A 16046-nucleotide genomic window follows, 5' to 3' on the forward strand; every position below is an offset into this window, starting at 1 on the left:
GAAGACCAGAATTCGGAAAAACAAAAATTGCTTGATGTAATTCACAATCTGTTAAAAAGAGTGAGCACTCATCTGCCTCCAGCTAAGCATCAGAAGCCAAGGAAACGGCAGCAATACTCAGAGGCAAGGCCAAAAGCTCATAGCTTGTGTAGGCAAGATTGAACCACCTTCAGTAGTTGCAGAAGACATGCAGTCCAAGTATCTCAGGCTGCAGAAAAGACTGAGAACTAGACATAAATACCAGAGTCAATTAAAGGCTCCATAGGTATTCTAGTCCCTAAAAGCCCAGCAGATTAAATATACAAATATAGCAATACAACTTACATTTCCGACATGAACTACACTGAAAACGTACACAACAATAGTCTAACCATGAAAAGAAAGTGGTGCTGAATATACAAGAAACAAAAACCTGCTCTTCTGACAGTTAGAAAACTACAAACGCCAATAAGTCTTCCTGGATTTCTTAACTGTACATGTCAATCACTGAATTCCATGATGTGGAAGAGGAAGGCTGTGTATCTACACAACAGATACTCTGTAACTGAACTCCTGCAGCAAAGAAGGCACTCACTTTATAAGCTGTAGTTTATTTTCTGCTCTGTTTTATATGAGGAGCCTATTGAAAAAAAAAAAAAAACAAAAACCAAACCATTTGAGCACTTATCTATATTATTAACACAGTAGACTTGTAGACTGAAGCTTGACTTGGAAAATAAAATTCAACGTAACACTGGTGGAACTTAAAAGCCAAGTAGTAAAGCATTCTGTGTTATAGAACTTCCCAGACATTCAATATTTACATATAATGCATTTGCACTTTATACTCAACAACCACCCATCAGCAGTGACATTATTAGCGTAACTGGACAGCACAGTAAGCCAACCCTGAGCTGCACTCTAGTGAACCCATTCATTTTCAAAGTACAACAGAGATTGGTTTAAATATTCACACAATTGTTTTTCAAAACGTTTTATTGCATTATATTTGGTACCTTATGTTTGACAAAGGAAATTACATCTGTAACTGCAGGAATAAGAAGCTGGTCTGTTATTGAAAAAAAATCTTGGGCCCCTTAAAAGTTACAAAGTCTTGGGCTTGCCTGAAACAACTGAGCAAGAAATATATTCTTAGAAATGTAGGGCTTCAAGTATTACAAACCTGTGACACTGTGGAAAAGTTCCAGAGGTATCTAAACTGCAGCACTTTTTTTTTTTTTTTTTTTATTCTGCATAACGTGAACAAGGCCTGCTGAGGTTTTAAACTATTAGTCTCTTGATCAGTCAAAATGGTAGTCAGGAGTTCTCCTCTTTGCAACTTCAAGCCATAGTATGTTCTCATTTTCTTTTCACTCTACATGAAAAAATGCATGCTATCTTTCTAATTAGTTGGTGCCACATCACAGTGCATAATTTTATTTGGTTCTTGCATTACAGTTTTAAAAAGTTTGGCCAACCTACGCTGATAGGTTCATCTCAAGAACAGCAATGTTGATTCTCCCCACCCCACCCCCCAAGTTTATTTCAAAGAGAGAGAGAGAGAGAGTTTTAACTGGTTCCTTCAGTTAAAAACTGTGGTGCAAGAACACCAAACTGATCGTGTACAGTGAATTTCAGAGACACAACAAGCTTATTGAACACACTATGTTTCTTAATTCAGCCTGATATCCATACGTCCCAGCATCCACAACATAACACGTATGTTGCAGGTTTCTCTGTGTATTCTGATTCACATTGCGTACTTCCTATGGACAGAATCATCCCCGTATCAAAATCAGTCAGATGCTAAAGCCCCAACAACTCTTTGTGCTCAGTGAAAGAATCCAGTGCTAAAACAGCGTTTTTGCTGTCTGAGATAACAGTAATCTCACAAGACAAATTTAAAGTAATATTTCTGCCACACACCTGCTCTGAGGGCTATACGCCTCCAGATTTAATATAAATTAGTTTAAAAACATGGGTAGGTAGGTAAGGAGAAGGGTTTTTTTTTCTTCAATTTTAGCAGCTTTTAATTTTTAAGAAACCGAACAACCTATATCCAGTAATATGTTAGATATTTTATATATATACTTTGTCAGCAGGATATAAAAAAAAAAAAGTAAAACTATTTGAAGGCAACACTTTTTTTTTTTCCTTCTGTTCTCTGTGTAAGTTAGAACAATTCAGCAGGTGCGTGACAAAAATATTATACACCAGATATGGTCCAATGTCATTTTTTTCCAATAAAGTTGTTCATATTTCATTGGCCAGTTCTTCAGGTTCTGCAGAACTATCTCCATTAATTGTGATCTTCATATCCTCTTCATATCCAGGGGGCATGAAAGCCAAAGCATAAGGGAAAAGCTTATGACAATTTGCTCTGTAAGTTTCAGATGCTTCTTTACAGTCTCCAAGGCTACCGTCACATAAAGCTTCTAATACCTCCATACAAGTCTAATTAGAGAGAAAAATAAAGAAGTGTTACGGTTTCTTAAACAGTCATCTCAACACTCACAAACCAGAAATACAATACTACAACGAAAACAAGCTCCAAGTATTGTTTTCAGGTTTCTACCAATATCAAATGACTTTTTTTTTTTGAGCCAGACACAACATGAAATACCCGTGTGGTCTGATTTGAAATAATGCAGTTTAAAAAGGCATTTAAAAAACAGCTAGAAATCTTAACTGAAAATTAAAATACTCATTTGTCACCTGTTCCTTATTTTCCTAAAAAAATACCAATTCTTACAGCTTGGCGACCAAGAACCAGGCTTACTTGCAACTAAATGTGTTTTTTGGGTTTGTGGTGCACAGCTCCCCTCTGCCCCCCAATCCTGGGATACAATGAACATTTCAGCAATACGTAACATGCGTTTGAATTTTAGCATTCATAAATAAAAACAATGAATCCAGAATATATAATTTCCTAATAATGACTTTTGTGAACATGCTTTCAGATAGAATTGGAAGAACTGTGCAATATAATTAAAATGTAAAAATAGCATCAGCTGAATAACCACAATTACATGGGAAAACATTTCTGGTAAAGGAAAAAAAACCAAACGTTTTTACATTTAAGGATACGTGACTTACTGAAGTATGTCTGTAACCAGTGAATCGAATCAAATTACTCAGATATAATCACATCCTTCTGATATATCTGCAGTTTCATATCCATTTTTGTTCATGATTTAGAAAGGAAAAAGGACATTTCCTGTTTTGTTTTCTTCAACTTGCATTCTAAACATGAGAAACCAGCTTACTGAGCTTCACTAAAGCCCGCCAGTATTTAGCATCCATCCGTGCTGCGTATGCGAGCATTAGCATAGTAAGCTCGTCTTTTTCCACTTCTCTATTTACTATAGCTTTTATTTGTTCTGCGTATTGAGATTAACTGCTCTGTCCTCCTGAAGTTCTCTTCAACAACTCCTCCTCCTCACATTACCTCTTCGTGACACTGGCATCCACAGAAGGTCAAATATACCTATATTTATGCACGCAATGTGCCCTGAGACAGATGGTCTTTACTAAAATGAAATGTAATAAATTTGATCTTTTTGCACAAGAGAATGCCTTTCAATGAATTTCTAGACTCCTCTGGATTCTCATTATTTTTGGGCACTTTCAATTTCCCATCTAAAAGTTCAGTAGAAATCCAACTCTTACTTTATGTTGGCACCAAGAATGCTTAAATTGAACTTCTCCAGTTTTATCACAATGCTGCGTATATCATCTTTATACGCTGTTAAGTAAATGCTTCTTGTAGTCCTACCAAGATAGCGCCTCTAAAGGAACCAAGCTTTTCTGGTTACATTTTAATCTTTCCCCAGTCCAATTGTCAGAATCCCACTCAGGTAAAAAACACAGCTACAAGGCAAAAAGAATGCTGTTGAAGGCAATTAAATTTTTGTTTTCTATATCTACTGATAATCTATCTTAAGCTTTTTGAGACTGCTCAAACAGTAACAGAAAAAAAACAAAACAAATACTTAAAGTGACACCAAAGGCAAACGGTTTGACCAGGATACAGAAATAGTTTAGAAAAGACTAGAAGAGATATTTTATTCCTTCTCTGCCTTGTCAAGTAAGGTTCTGCCAGTTTGCGGTCCATATTAAACATGGGGTTTTTTTACTATTTATTGCTTTTTAATAAGAAACATTTGAAGATACTAAAAAAAATAAATTATCTTCTCTCAAATACTTTGAATTACAAATCAGAACTGATCGCTTTCCCAGATGAAGGTGGGGGAACGGGGCACGGTGGCAGTGGCACAGGGGATTATTCCACCACCACCAGAATGGAGCAAAATTTCAAAGTTTGGCAAGCTTTTTAATTAACTACATACCAAGGCCAAAATGTACACATGCACCTTTTATTAAAACTAAGATAATTCACACAGCTTGCAAGGGGATGAATATGGAAAGCTTTCACAGAGTCTGAGCCGCTCCTAAGTGAATCTTTTTCTTGTGAACACTCACCTGTGTAGCAGCTAAAGCTCGGACAGACTACAATCTTTTCTTATTGGGGAGCTTTAGCATCTTTTGCTGTGTGAATTCTGCAGTGTTTAATAAGCTTTCCCACCACCTGCAGCAATAACATGGTTTCTAGTGCTAGATAGCTATTTTCCGTATTATGACAAAACTAGATTAAGTTAAATGTACAAAAAAGGCACTAAACACTTCAGACGAAGCTGATACCCCTTTCTCTCACATGACAACCCAACCTTCTTACCATAAGTCACAGCAATCATTTCAGCTTCCTCTTACCTCTGTAACTTGCATAAAGCTTCCATAGATATACCAGAAGTTGTTTACAATTTATATATAATTTATCTGTTACCTGAAGATTTCTGTTAATGAGGGATTCATCCAGGGTCATTGCCAGCTCCACTGCCCTTTTCTGACTGGAAGGATCTAAATAGTACATCATTTTGGCAGCTATGGGAAGAAAAATAAGCTTCATCACTCAGTGGATGACCAAAAACATCTTGTATACAAACATAAAATAAAGATAATATGACTAAGAAGGGATACTGAACTCTACAGTACTACTTCACAATGGAACCACTTGCAGCATTAAAGCTTGACACCGGAGCAAGTAGAAGGGTAGCTTTAAGTCTAGCATTCAATGCTAGATAAAGCATTAAAACAAATAGGCCTTGTCTATACTGCAGGGCAGGAGCATTTTGCAGTGTACCGTGGAATCCCAGGCAGTGAAGATAACAAATCAGACCTGCTGCAACACACCACAGTTCCCTCCAGCACCACTCCTCACATCTCCTTAGCGCAGAAACCAGGGCAGAGAAGAGATGTGCCCACAGAGCTCTCGTTACAATATGGTGTCAGGAGACAACCAGGACACAATTCTGAGTCCCAAGGCACAGATGTTGAAGGGACTTGATGCCAGAGAAGATGTGAGAGTAAATAAACTCACTGCTTTTTGTGGCCGGGTCTGAGCCCAGACTGAGCCACAACAGTAATGCTGCCCCCCCGGGTGGTTTACATCTTGCTTCCCATGTGGTACCTGCTGTTATATGTGGTCACTAGTGACAGACAGCCTTTCCTAACAGGTAACCAGCACCATCTAAGCTCCTCTTGTTAGGCACACCAATAGCTCTGGGTGTTACCCGGCTTGCTGAGCACTCAGCGCGCTTCTCTTGGCGGTCAGCCTCTTCAAATTCAAGCATAAAAACCAACTTTGCAACTGGGAAATACTACTTCACATACCACAGCTCACACAAGCTATTTCAGATGCATTGAATACAAGTTACAGTCTTACAATACATTCAGCATGCATCAGAAAGAAAAACGGGGCAGAGGGGTCCAAAAGTTGGTATTTTAGCAGCATACAGAAAAAAAAAAAAAAAAAAAAAAATCAAAGAAAACCACAGACAACCTGGTTGTCACATCACAAAAGCACAAACCAAGAGAAGAGCGTTTCTGATGGAAAGAGGGGTTTTTACATTACTGGTACTGATACTAAGATGTCACTGCTAGATAAGCACAGAAAATACAGAAGCAGGGCAAAAAAAAAGATAAAGGCAAAAATACCTGATAACCTATGTGGTAGTGAATCATAATTCTTTTTAAGGAAAGCTTCATTGAAGTTCTTTGGATTAGTTGCTCCAAAAAGTCGGTTCATTTCTTGGTTTAACACTGTTCTAACTGCATCAGGCAGATCCTTACTTTCAGACACTATTGAATTGGAAAAAAAGAGGTTAATAGAGGTGAGCACAGGTAATCACAACAAAGTCTACTTTATGCATTTATTTTAATATTTGTCATGTTTACATTATTAATATAATTTTTTAAAAAATCTCAAAGATACATGACATTTGAAAAGGTAAATAACTGCATCTGGTTGCAAAAAGCTTGACTGTGACAGTTTTCTGATGCTTAGAAAAAGCCAAAGCCATCTTACTCCAATACCCTCTCCCTCTTACTGATTAAAATACATTAGGCTCAAAGATTGATGTCATAGAAGTCTGTTCTTAAACATTATCTATTCTGTAGCCACCAACACGAAGGGTGACCTTTGGGGCAAGGGAAGGGAGAGAATCCTTCCAACCTTCTAACAAAACGGACATAATTTAAGTCTCTTCCTCACACGCTGACACAGGCTGCCAGCAGGAAAGCTGGACTCTTCACTCTGCAGTTTCCATTTCTTCACTCGCTCACTCTTTCAGGAGTTCACCATACCACCCACAGTCTTAAAAAGACTTACTAATACTTGTTGGAATAACTATCATGACTGCAGCTGGATTTAATAAACATACTTGATGTTAGCATGAATCAACTGTTTAAAAAGCTTTCTAATATGTGTATTAAATATTTTGAATTAATTGTGCTAACAGTCTATAAAATAAAAATCAATGACTGAATGTGGGCTAGGCATCATCTGGAAGCATGTACAGATGAAGTCATATCAAACAGATACTTACCACTACTAAAGAGATGAATCATACACTCATGAAGCCAGGGATGACTAGAATCAATAGCAAATGCTCTCTTCACAGACTGAAGCATCAGAAGGAACTTCTCTGGAAAAGAAAGTGTTGGCAAGTGGTCAAAAACCTGTGGTTGGAACTCACTGCATTATGTTGCAGGAGTATTTAGTGTCTGAAATTACAACGATCAGAATAAATAAAAACTGAGTGTACTGCAACAGCCATTTTTTCTACAATGTGTTTATTTAACCAGTGAATTAAGCCTGTTAAACTAGAAGTAAATTTGAACATAATAAGTTCTTAAAGAATGATATTTAACTGATAGAAGAATTCAAAAGTGTATCAAAGGACCAGTTGTCATTAGCAAGTATAAACCACTTCTTTACAGCGTGTAGTTCTGCAAACTATAGATGAAACAAATAACTATAGCAAATGCAAGCTGGAAGAATTAACTATAGTCAGTCTTATTGCTTACAGATTTTTAAACACGGCAAAGAAAGTGGATAATCAACAAATATTCAAATTTTGTTTTTTCACTGCTCGTGGTTGAGGTTTTGGTCCAATGAAAAGTGGGAGGGGTCAGTCCCTGTCAACACATCTCATCAATAATTTCTGCTTAGATTCTGATACACATCTTTAAGAACTGCAAATTGCTTTCATTAGTTTTCTCACCTACCTTTTCGAAAATAAATCTCAAAGGCAAAAAGATGTGTCTCTATTTTGTTCTTCACTAAATTCTTCAGGGGTGTTAAAAATTTAATGGCTTCTTCCAAAGGTGCTTCAACCTACAGGTACAAGGAAGTAACACACAACTAAGTCACAAAGTTTAAACCTCGTAACTCCATAACAACAGAACTAGCTAATTCTGAGTCACATCAGAGTTACTCTTATAATGCAATGCAAAAGATGCTTAGAACCTCGTATGTTACAAATTTTGCATCTTTCACTTAGTATTAGTGTTTAAAACACAGACTGTCATGTCTAAAAAATAACTTTGTGATGGTTACAAATCACATTTTCCTACAGAGCTACAAGCTTTGCTTTCTATCATACATTAGTAGTAAATACAGCCGCAGCTGAACCTGCATTGTAATGGGCAGGGTGTGCCTGAGGTGTTGGTAAACGACTACTTTATGCCCATGACAGTCTGTTCATGTGAACTTCAGCCAGGTTCCCAAAAGCTGCCAAGTCATGGTGACATTCCCAGCCAAAGATATTAACAGCAAGCTTGAAGTAACTAGATATCGATCATGGTCTTAGCTAGTGTAATCCAGTAAATGGACATCTTTAACACAAATTAATTCCGTGCCAGGACTCTTTACAGACAGATCTCTTGCATCTAGAGGTGAGGGATAATTCAGACAAGAACTGTCTGTTGTCCTTCAGATTTACTTTTTCACAAGTATAAGCTACTCTCTAAGCATCAAATACAAAATTTAATTGTTGTCTGTCAGTAACAATTTAGCAATGTTGAAGCAATACTCTTCATTGCAAATAACAGAGTTGAAGACAACGATGGACCTTATGGAGTTCCTGCTAACCATATACTACAGCAGTTTTCATTAAAAAAAATGCACCATTTATATGTGCTTTTAAGACTTTGCATACATCAGTCACAACTAAACTATTTGGAACCTATAATAGAACAGATTTCAAAGCCATGCCTTTAATGCCAAAGCTACACACCCACCAAAGCAATATAGGGGCAACTGTTGCAGGAAAACTGCTTGCAAGTGACCAACTGTGTCAGAAATAGTCTTCTGGCACTGGGAACCAACTGAATTTGGAAGTGTCTATATCATGATTCCGATACTAAATTTGGAATATAATTAGGGAATATTAGCTAAAGGAATGCATTATGCAGCTGCAACTACTCCCTATAATCTTGGGGACTGCCTAGATTTCCCTGGGATATTCCATGACATCCCTCTACTCGAGCTCAATTTCAATACGTGCCATGGTGACCATTTCAATCTTAACTAGCGCTGCAGTTAGAGTGCTGCTCCTTGCAACCAGTGAGCTAAACAATGGGAATACCAACAATATTCTTAAATGACCAGTCAAGTTTTTAAAGTCACTTGCTTCCTGCCTACAGAGTGAAGTTCACTGCCTCAGCTTTCAAATATAATTTCCCCAAGAGCCAATAACTTTCATTATATGTGTAATGTGAAAAACACCAAATACCGTATCGATCAGTACTTGGATATGATAATACGATTACTAAAAATTAATTTTTCAGTCTATATTTTTTCATTATATTTCCCTACGTTTTTTCAGTGTTTTCCTGCTCCTTACAGGTACAACTTCTAGCACGAGAACAGTCTTCTGGGTCACCTCCCCTTTATATATCTCTACCGCTTGCAACTCAAATCTCAAAATCCATCAGTCTAGTATACTGCTGTTTCCAAACAGCTGCTTTATCCTTTCCCCCACGTCCCTCATTCAAAACAAATGCAAACAGATGCTGTTAAAGCATTCAGTGTTTCAATGTCTCCATTTTCACAGGTTCTCTACGCTTAATAAGTAAAAAATTATTATGGGACATAAAGAGTGAATGATAATCACCTTACATACAGAATAAAAGACTTCCATCCGATCAACTAGAAACAGGGTATAATCAACAAGTTAGTGCAATACACACATGAAGGTAATTCCACCTGTAGCAAACGTCTATGACTTCAACCACTGCCTTTGAGAACTAGACACAAAACCTTTGATTTCATCACATTACTGACAGCACATCAAACAGACTATCCCTAGAAAAGAATTCTTTTTAAAATGCCGCCTGCGAAGAGAAGCCATACAAAATTAAGCAAGCTACCTGAATGGCTTTCAAATTGTATGTGTGCTCACTTTAACTTTTCTAGAAATTTCTATGACTTTATTATTACATTAGTAAGCACCTTTGCCAATTTCTCAGGGATAAGTTCTTCTTTCGGTCCTCCAATTTCTTCATCATCGTCGTCCTTCTTCTTTTTCTGATTCCTTTGTTGCTTCTCTTTCTCAGCATTCTTCTTCTCCTCCTCCAGCTGTGCTTTCTTCTGTGCTCTTCTCTGCTTATTTCGTAGCTTCTTTAGCTCCTTGTCAGACATATTTGCTGTACACACGCAAAGGGCAAAACCAGACAATGTTGATGTCTAATATTAACAGTCTCAATCAGTTGTCAGATACCATCATCTTTTTTAAACCATATCTACTAACTAGTAATACTGCCATTACATTTGTAAAAGTTTATTTTAGATTATTTTACAGTCTACGCTGCTGCTTCATAATTCAAATTCCTTTGTGAGATCAGGGCAACAGGAACTAGAACAATAGTGTAACGTGCTGAAGGTGGGACAAAGTAATTACTGCACGACTCCACAAATCCAGCGCCAGGAGTAAAAGTGCACACCAATACACATTGATTTATTCCTTAGGTGTTACACCACACAATTTATGTTTAATGTAGTAATCAAATGATCTAACAAAAATAAGGTGAAATAGTCACACTTTGGCACAGACAGTTCCAGCTTTGCTTTTAATGCCCTACAGACATTTTACATTTGATTCATATTCAGATCCTCTCCTCCCTCCCATTAAGGCATGGTGAATTAATTTAAAACACATCACAAAGTGGCTACAAGAAATTCTACTACACTTCTACTTGTCTTAATTTGAACCTGAAGCCACACAAATTAACTGAGATGAGAAATATTAAATATTTAAATTTAAATATTAAAGCTTGACAAATTCCTCTTGAAGGATTCAATAGCCTCTATTCATACCATTTGAGGTGCCCCAAGCCATAATCACTTAAGTTGCTCTCCAACCAGAGATGAAAAAAAAAAAAGAAATTGTTGGATTTAAACATTATTTTTACATCAGAAACCAAAGACGATAAAATTTAAGTTGCTACCTTGTCAAATTTTAGCGTACTGGTAAAATGCTTAGAAAGAGCTACCACCAAGTGCACCCGCTTCAACTGGTTATTTCATGGACTAACAGCTATGAGAACTCCATGTTTTCTCAGGCTTTTCATAACACAAACATGTTTTTACTTAAGAATTACAACTGTGACTACAGAAACCATCACTGTTTTATAATAACTATAATAAAACCATGTGTTAATTTAAGGCCAAGTTACAATTTGCCTACTTTGAGTTGTGACAAAACTCTTATTTTTGGCTATTACAGTTGATAACTCTAAGAATGCTGGATCTTCATAAAATATCAACTGAGTATTTAATAAATCCTGAGGGTTGAATACCTGTATCTGCCTCGTGTTCTTTATTTTCATCTGTTAAGGGATTATCATGAAGTTTCAAATATATCTCTATGGCAATTCGTGCTGCTTTGAAGTAGAATGGATGCTGCCGAAGTACATCTTCTAGTTTTAACAAGTCCACATAAGACCTAAGGGTAATCTTCCTCATACAGTATGTGTGAAAGTCAAACTGGTCATCCGTGATTTCTACAAAATGCTAACACAACATAACATAATATTATTTTGCAAGTATTAACAATCAGATACTAACTTTGACTTTTCTAATACACTCCTCCCAAAGGAACAATTTAGTAAAAGCCTTCTGTTTAACAAATACACCCTAACTTTCAGAAATGTAAGTTAACAATTCCAAAAATAAAGCTGTAGTGAAAAGAACAGAAAGCATCTTTGGTGAGAACCAAAATTTACCCATTTCACAATCTCTGAACAGTACCTACCCTCTGACAATTTGCAGTTTAAGGGACAAAGGTTCTACATTCATTTTATTTAAACAGCACTTGAAGATTTTTTTCTTTTATGAGCTCTTCCTATTTTTTTCAGTTAAAAGTATAATTTTGACTTCCATTAAATACTGTGGCAATGAATTCCACACTTAAATCACATGTAGTGTGAAAAAGCATTTGCGTTTGGTCAAGATCCGCTTTCTTCATTGTCACCTGATGTCCCCTTGCTTTTGTTTGAGAAGTAGTGAAAAGTCATTCCCCTCTTCAACTTCTCCATGTACTTACGATCTCACACAACTTTATCCTAAACTCAGCTGTTGCTTGTCAAAGCTGAGGATAAAATAGCAAGCATGACAAGCTAATTGCAACCACTTCATATCAAAGTTTCTCCATGGCATATATTTTACTATTGTATTTTTAAGGAGGTGCGATACTCGGATGTAAACAGTACAACAGATTTATATAAATGAAGGAAAGTACTACTGCATTAGTCACTTAATTCCCAACACTGTCCTTTTGACTGCTGCTCCACACCAACACAGACATTTTTGCAGCATTGTTTATAAAGGTTCCAGGATTTCCTTCCTGAGCAGCAATAATTCATGTAAGACCTTTTACTACTTATGTACAGCCAAAGAATTCTTCTTGTCCCTCCTTTACCAACTTCACTGTTGAACATTACACTTCATGTGTCATTTTATCATTTAGTATTGAGACAGTGCAAGTGCTGTCCTTGCACTATTCACTCTCTTTCTGTGATCATTTATCGATACAGCAAACAATGGAGACCCTGGAGAGATGCCTTAGTCATCTCCACGATAAACTCCTTTTCTTATCAAAGCTGATTATTTGCTCCTACTCTGTTTTCCCAGCTGTGAACCAGCTATTAAATCCGTGAGACAGTTTAGAGCCTTTATGGTGTGAAGGATGACATCAAAAGTGTTTCTGAAATCCAGAACACATTTTACCAACTAGATTGCCTGAAGCATAACTGGCACCTCTAAAAGATTTAAGAGGCACTGCTGTTTTCTTACAAAAGCTTTGTTGGTGGTTTCTGAATACAATATTTCTGATCTTTATTTCTGATCTTTACTACACCTTCAATCAATGAGGCCAATATATAAATTAAACTTAGCGAATTAATTCATTAAAAATGTTATTTAGGGTGGCCTATGTCAGCTCTTCATTTGCTGACCCCTTCTGGTACCCAAGACAATTTACAAGACTAGTCATTTCTTACACAAACTCTTTTAAAAGGATTTTACGCAAATTCTTTTAAAGAATTTGTGTGAACAGAATATTGTTCTGACTGATCACTTTGTTAATTTGTTCTAATCTGAAAATATTCCACAGACTGGTCCCCTCTGCAGAAAAGCATCAGTGTTGAAGTGTTCTTAAGCCTCTCTATTTGCAAATAGTCAAGTTCCCGCTAAGTTCTCCTCTTGGAGCACTTAATTTACACCCTCAGTTGTCTGGTCTTTTTCCTAGAACCTGATGTGCATAAAGAAAAAAACAACAAAACAACTCATACTTATTTTCTTAGAAGTTGTGCATCCAATTTTTTTGTTTGCCTCACTATGGATCTGCATTTAATGTGCAAGTTTCCCCCCCTTTTTGAATAAAATTTCTACTTTACAAAGTCTTTATATTTCTAATAGCTCCTTTTAGACTGTAGCTTAGTTTTTTGTGGTGTTTTGTTTTTTGTTTTTTTTTTAAAAAGGAGATCTTTAGTATTTTTGGTAGTTTTTACATTTATTCTCTTCCTCTAAAATACAGTGGCTTAACAATAACCAAGGCAACATCTGTCCTTTACTTTAATGCTGGGCTTGTCAGCTCAGTCACGTTCTTTTTGAACTTAACAGTACACACACTCTTGGTTTGTAACCAAATACCTATTTTTATGTACTCTGCCAAAAATAGGATTATTTCTGAGAGTTTTCTGTTCTTTCCTGGATCTTCAAATGACTTTATAGAATGTCTTTATAATACACAGTTTACAACAGAATTTTTAGGAGGAAAAGCAATTTAATCAACTTGCCAGTAGCCAACATGAAACAAAATCTCTCCTGAAGCTACATGAAGTATACTCTTACTGCTCAGAAAGGAAACATGTTAGGACAGTAAACTTAAGCCAGTGTTCTCCAACCTAGGCAGTTTAACTAGATACATACTCTCTCAATTTCATGGCATTTCTTAAGTGCTTCTCCAAATTTGTTCATTGCTTTGTAAGCTTGCGCACATTCTGTCTGAAACCACATGCACTGCATTTCATTCAAATTCTCTACCGCCGAGGTTCCTTCCTAAAAGCAAAAACAGCATTATAAAAAGAAAATAAGTCTCATTCAATTTAATTTTCGTTTCTTTTATCTTGTTCTAATTAAAAGCACAAGAGGCTATCAAGACAATGCTAAGTTTCAAAACTGGAGTCCTCAAAGTCAGAAACACCACGGTTAAGATGAACTTGCTTTGTTCATTAACTTAGAAAAAACCCAAAATTCGCTCATGTTCCACTTACTGGAAGAATCAGAAACACACAATGAATAGCCAGGTGGTGACCACTTAACTGTGACAGTTCCTCATCTTTAAGATAGGAGAGACACTCATTCAGGGCTTTTAGTATTGTGTGCATGAATAACACATTACAGCACGAAGGAAAGTGGCAAAAAAGTTCTAGCATGTGGATCACACAGACATCTGTAGGATTTTTTTTAACTAAAACTGCCATCGATGTCTTCCAGAGACCTGCTGATTGAGCCAAGTATAGCAACTGACGGTAGTAATAGGTTTTTTCTTACGTGATCAGTACTAGAGAGCAGTGGCAAAGCAAAAGGAATACTGGTAGCTTTGACACCTTCTGATTCAGAAAAGGAGATTACAGTTGTCTTTCAAATCTGGTATTTATATATACTTGCACAGATCTGTAGAACTTATGCCTGTCAAGCTTAATGTCAAAGTCAGCTACTTGGCATGGATGCAGCCATTCTGACTTTCCTCTTGTAAAAAACAGGCTATTCAAGAATCAGCCAAGAGCCAAAGCTGGGAAAGGACACATGATATTCAAATTGAAGGGTAAGGAGAATGCCCCAAATGAGAGAGAAAGGCAGTCTTCAAACCAGGCTGATTTAGGCAGCTAAAAAAAAAAAAAAAAAAAAAAAAAAAAAATCAGAAAAAACTGTGAGTTCCATTATCAGTAGGCTTAATTTAGGTCTTCCTTAATTATTGTTTTTTCATTAAGAAGCTTGTATTTGAGCACTAGACATAGCATCAAAAGAAGATGAAAAAGATTATATATTTTTAAAGTTCAGTTTTGGGCAACTGGTATGCTTGCTTTTTTGACATCATCTTAAAGCTGCTTAAGGCATTGAGGGAGGTCAATTAACCTAGATTCATAGCAGTTTTGCATTAAAACTCCACATCAGGCTACTGAGTTTATAGAAAATCCCCTCCCTCTATGTTTGCCTGCACACAGCCTCCATTTCACAAAATACTTCAGCTTTCCCCTTATAAATACCCACCCCGGACTGTTCAACCTACCTTACTCTCCTGTTCTTCAAGAGAGAAGAGAAAAATAGGACCACAGGCAAAGAAGCCTTTACTTCTGCAGGTAGGTCCCAGTAGCTTGTTGCCTGCCTCCCACTGACAACGCATAAAAGATATCGCCAGTATTCTAAAACTATCTTTTGCCAAATATTCTGGGAAGACTACACTGAGCTGTTTTGACTTTCAGTTATGAAAGAATAACAGCAAGAGAAGTCAATTAAAGAAAAGTAACTAACTTGGGAGACCATCAAACCTATCAGAATGGGTTACTGCAGGGACAAAAACTGATGCGTGAAATTAAGCAAGCTGCATAATGCAAACTTTCTGCCAGCTAATGGGTCATGGGAAAGCAGCCGGGGGGGGGGGGAAAGAAAAGAATTTGCAGCTTCCCTTCATCACTTTTAAACATGGCCTTAGGGATGAAAGCTTGGTCACAAAAATGAAGACATCTCAGAAAGCCTCTCACCTAGCAGCCACACAGAAATTTTGTTCCAAGAGAAGTCTGAATTCTCTAACCTATTAACATTCGAAAACAAGAGACATGGGCAACTTAATCAGATCTTTCAAGGATCCTATAGAATCAACATTATCCCAAAGACTACTTTCAAAAAATAATTTTCTGAGAAGTTATCTTTAAAACAGTGTCCCGGTTTGAAGTAAAACAGAACCAATTTTCTGTTCTGTAACTTTACTTCCTAGCTAGGCCTCCTCTAACTCTCTGAAATTAACGGCATATCGTGGAGAAAACTGCTCGTTCTCAGAATGATAAGACCAATGTTTGTGCTCCATGCCAAGGAACGGTGTGCAGGGAGGCCCTTGCTTATACTTATTGCTATAACAACCAAGGTCAGCCAATTTCGTTATTTG

At 36.8% G+C, this 16046-nt stretch overlaps 1 protein-coding gene across 1 annotated transcript in view; it reads right to left on the reverse strand.

The window, feature by feature from the left end:
* Positions 1–571: 571 nt before the first annotated feature.
* NAA15 (N-alpha-acetyltransferase 15, NatA auxiliary subunit) overlaps positions 572–16046 on the reverse strand; it is a 39414-nt gene continuing 23939 nt past the window's right edge. The window contains exons 13-20 of the mRNA XM_074155315.1: positions 13811–13939; positions 11179–11392; positions 9833–10026; positions 7606–7714; positions 6924–7022; positions 6034–6177; positions 4823–4920; positions 572–2433 (exon numbers count right to left, since the gene is read on the reverse strand). Coding sequence (XP_074011416.1) covers positions 2233–2433; positions 4823–4920; positions 6034–6177; positions 6924–7022; positions 7606–7714; positions 9833–10026; positions 11179–11392; positions 13811–13939 — 1188 coding nt within the window. The 3' untranslated portion in view covers positions 572–2232. The remainder of the gene's footprint in view (positions 2434–4822; positions 4921–6033; positions 6178–6923; positions 7023–7605; positions 7715–9832; positions 10027–11178; positions 11393–13810; positions 13940–16046) is intronic.

Source organism: Numenius arquata, chromosome 10 (assembly GCF_964106895.1).
Source record: "Numenius arquata chromosome 10, bNumArq3.hap1.1, whole genome shotgun sequence".
In the NCBI taxonomy this organism is placed as follows: domain Eukaryota; kingdom Metazoa; phylum Chordata; class Aves; order Charadriiformes; family Scolopacidae; genus Numenius; species Numenius arquata.